We start from the raw sequence: 4,572 nt of genomic DNA on the forward strand, positions 1-4,572 counted from the left end.
AAAAAAAAAAAAAAAAAATGTAGATCACTGTCATTTAACAAGAACCAAAAGAGGAGCATTCTAATAAATATGTGAAGGCATAATTTATTCACAAAATATAAATTTTAAATTACTTTATAGGCATATGATTTATTATGCTTAATAACATACTCATTAAAGATACTATTTAGTATATATTGTATGTCAGATATAAATCTTTTATAAAGATACTGTTTTTATTATGTAATACTTCATAAAACAGTAATTAAAAATAAAAATGATTATGCCTAGCTATTACATCATCAGCTCAAACACACTTAACAAGGAAGAGAACGTACAAGGACTTGTGACTGTTACAACTAAAAACAGTGACATTTTATAGGACTTGTTTACTATTTTGCAGCAAGATACCTTTCAGGTGAACTGTTTTTAAAAAGACCTGCAAGTTCTCTCTCATCCTACCATTTGTGTCCTTTTGTCTATTGCAAATTTAATGAGTTACCACCCTTACCTTGCTCTTCAACACAAAATTTACAAACATTATCATATATGATTCGAGAAACAGATGCTCTGAACTGAATTCTGATGCTGAAAAGAAATAGCTCTGAAGAATGACCCAACCTGAATTTGATAGAGTCAAATTCAGTTTCCATACCAGCTAACATGCATCTTCTGAGCCTAGGGCCATAAATGTGATGCACAAAAACACACGCACCTGGCCTGGGTCATTGTACCAGAGCTCATCATGAAGCCGGTCAGGGTGGGCCTTCTTCCGTTTGATTTCTGCAATAACGTCAAACACTTCCGAGTCCGAGCTACTGGAACAGGTGCTGTCCTCATCAGACTCACACTCAGATTCACTGGAACTCTCTAATGGAGGATGAGGGAAAAACATGAGTAGATGGGAAAATTAACAAACTGGGTATTTGTGGAGACTTCCAAATGACTTAAACCTCTAAGTATAAGGACAGTTGTTTATTCTTCCAGCAAATACTTGAGGGCCTACTCTGCACCAAACCCTCTGCTAACCAACACCGTGAAAACTATACAGCCCATAATGCAGTCACAATCTAGTTGGGGAAGCAAAGAAAACAAATATTTTTACAGAGAAAATAAGACTTAACGAATGCCAGATAAAATAAAAACACAGTAATGGTACATGGCTCCACACTTAAAAAGCTGTAGCAATTCACAAAATGTCAGGTCCACCAATGATCCGAAAAGGTCAGTGATGACTTCATGGAAGGGGTACACGTGACCCAGGAACTGGGGCAGGATGGGAAGAGGCCGATGAAGAGGGAAGAGAAAAACAGTTAAGAGGGAAGGCTGTAGCAAAAGCATGGAGGTAGGATACAGATGGACTCTGGCGGGAGCACAGGCCCCACAGAAAAATACTAAGAGGTGAGGTGCTGGAAGTGTGGGCAATGCCAGACTAAATGAGGAAAATGCAAGGTTGAAGATTTAAAATTTTTTCCATCAATAGTAGCAAGGGAATATTTCAGTCCTTAAAAGTGACCAAATAAAAACGACATAATGCTGGGCATGGTGGCTCACAACTGTAATTCTAGCAATCTGGGAGGCTGTTGGGGGAAGATCACTTGAGGTCTGGGCAAAGTGAAACAAAAACCATATAAAAACTAGAAGAATTAGCCAAGTGCACACATGCCTGAGCCCCAGCTACTCGGGAGGCTGAGGCAGGAAGATCCCTTGAGCCCAGGAGTTTGAGGGTGCTATGAGATATGATGATACCACTGCACACCAACCCAGACAACAGAGCAAGACCTTATCTCCAAAAAAAAAAAAAAGATGTAGAATTACGCTAACTGAAATAAGCCAGCTACAAACAGACAATTACTGAATGATTCCACATATATGAGATACCTGGCATGATCAAATTCATAGAAACCAAAGTAGAATGGTATAGCCAGGCATGCCCTAGGGCTACAGGAGACTCAGAAGTTATTGCTTAATGGGTATAGTGGGTATAATTTCAGCTCTGCAAGATGAAAAGTTCTGGGTCATTGCCGGAATCCCACAATAGGCAATGGACCCCTGAGCTCGCACTCTGAATTTTACTCTGTCTCTTGTCTTTCTTAACCATTGCTTCTAACTCTGTATTTCTGCAGTGGGTCGCTGCCAGTTTCCACAGCTCTCAGTGGACGCTGCTCTTGGGACCAGACCCCAACAGTACACGCTGCCTTTTTAGGTTAAAAAATTGACATTGAAATATACATTTCAAGTTATATCCTATGTGCTCCCACTGGCACTGGGTTGTGGGAACACAGCAGTGGGTTAGATTGAAGACACCTGAAATCTGCTCTTCACTTTTACCCAAAATCCATAAAAAGAGATATGTATATTTCCCGAATACTTGCTGAGACTACTGTCTGTCCTGCTGCGTGCTCATCCTCAGTTTACGAAGACCAATAAGCTGCAGCTCCCACCACTGATGGAGCATACAGGCCAATATGCAGAACATAGCTCAGAGCCAAACAGGACTCAATATCTGCTTTCCTAAATGTGCAGTGCTAGCTAGAGCGAAATGAACTATGAAGCCTAGAAGACTACGAGGTCATCTGACTGGGAGCAGAAAAGTGGTTGTGTCTTCCTAAGGACAGTGACATGGGAGAACTCAGACAAAGCGTAAAGAAGAGGTAGACAGTTTGGGGTTGTCCAGGGGCTACCAAGCAGGGGGATGATTCGTCCAGAGAAGACGTTTGGGGTATGCATCCCCACCATGGCTGTGGGAGACGGGTGGTCTCACTCTGAGGATGTTCATGAATGTGGGAAGTCAGCAGGAAGCCAACCACGGCCCTAAGAAGGCCGTGTACATCATTTATATAAAGATCACGACATCCTCCATTTACCAGGTCTGACTATGGTTGATAACTAGCTGCCTTGTCACAGTTTCCTCATCAGTAAAATAGACTAACAGTCATAACTGATCTCACAGTGTTGCTCTATTGGCAGGTCAGGGGGACCTGTAGTGTCGTGAAGGGCGTAGAACAGTGTCTTGCACAGGAGATATTTTATCAATTCCAAGATGCCACCAATCGCTGGATTCACCATTATGTACCAGGAAGAGGGGGTAGATGCTTATTTATGATCAAATTATGGTATATCATTAATTATAAATAACACTATTTCAGAAATGTTGGAATCTATGAAATATGGTAGCCAGTACCCAGGAACCATTATCTAGTACTTTATTATGTTATATGTATTTTTAAATTTTTTTAAAAGACACAGAAGATTAATCCTATTAGAGATTAACGAAGTAGCCATATAATAATAAACTCCAACACCTACAGAGTTATATTTATGTGTGCTGTATGAAATAGATGCTGCCCTCCCTGCTTTATAGATGGGAAAGCTGAGGCACAGAGAGATTAGATGACTTGCCCAAAGTCACATGTCAGGTGGAGCAGGGATTCAAACCCAGGCCACGGGGCTACTGAGTCACTTACCCATTCTGGGCACTGTCTCTTAGCACATAAGACATAGTGAAGGGAGGCAGGTGAGAACACACATGTAGATGCACACAGAGTGTCTCATCTGGGCCTGCCATGCTGTCAGGGGCCAAGGACACAGTGGTAAAAACCAGTTTCCACCCTCAAAAGTCTCACCGTCTATTTAACATATACAGGAACAAAATAGATCACCATATGAAAAAGTTATGGAAACTGTCTATGTGAGTAGAAAGAAACCTTCAGGGTGGGGCTATCACTGCTGAATTCTCATCAAACCAGGTGTACCTGGCAACAAAGAGGACCAACGAGGGCCACACGTTCCTGCTTTCAGAGGAACACTGGGGACCGTTCTACAAGGGACACCCTTATTCTCATGATTTGCATATGAGACCTCTGATGCATTCTCCTGAATGTAACCAAGAAAAAATAAGATGACTGTAACTAAGGGAAACAAAATGAAAAGGAACTTTCAATATAGGACTCTCAAGGATATTTCCCAAAAGTCTATGATTAAGCTATGATGAAAGAGTACAGGGCCTTGGTCTAGTGACTCTGTGACACACCTAAATCTTCGTCGAGCTTGGTCTTCGGAGGTTCCCACGGAGGCCTGGCAGCTTTGGCCTTCTCCTGCCTGCTGCCCAGCTCTTCCTCAAACTTGTCGTATAAGTCACGGAGCCTACTTGTTCCAACCACAGTAGAGTCTCCCTTTTAAAAATAAAGGATTGATATCAGGAAGCACAATAATGATCACAATAAACATACATAAGACTTCACAGATGATCAAAGAACAAAAAATGGCGTCTTTTCTCAATTTAACATTTAAAAACAAATGCCCAACTTTGGTAATGACACTCTGGAACACATACTTATAATTGACACAGTCCTCAGGTAAATGTACTTTGCCAACTTTCAGAAACATTCGAACTGTTCATCTCTGCCCTTTTGATATGACATTTTTCAAAAATCATGACCCTCAGAGAATTCATAACAACTGACACCTTCCCAGGGAATGCTCACTTCCTACTGAAAATCACCAATGGTTTTTCTCCAACACCAACCCAGTGACAGAAAAGAAATAGCCTCTATATCTTCTCTCTTTCTTTATCTCTCCAACACACACACA

General features: G+C 41.2%; 1 protein-coding gene across 1 annotated transcript in view; it reads right to left on the minus strand.

Annotated features, from left to right (window-relative positions):
- Positions 1-4,572, minus strand: part of DROSHA (drosha ribonuclease III) — a 127,781-nt gene that overhangs the window by 105,015 nt on the left and 18,194 nt on the right. Inside the window, exons 8-9 of the mRNA XM_012807049.2 lie at positions 4,013-4,154; positions 695-849 (exon numbers count right to left, since the gene is read on the minus strand). Of these exons, the coding sequence (XP_012662503.1) occupies positions 695-849; positions 4,013-4,154 (297 nt within the window). The remainder of the gene's footprint in view (positions 1-694; positions 850-4,012; positions 4,155-4,572) is intronic.

The sequence above is a fragment of the Otolemur garnettii genome, unplaced genomic scaffold (genome assembly GCF_000181295.1).
Source record: "Otolemur garnettii isolate 467f Iridium unplaced genomic scaffold, OtoGar3 scaffold00063, whole genome shotgun sequence".
Taxonomy (NCBI): Eukaryota; Metazoa; Chordata; class Mammalia; order Primates; family Galagidae; genus Otolemur; species Otolemur garnettii.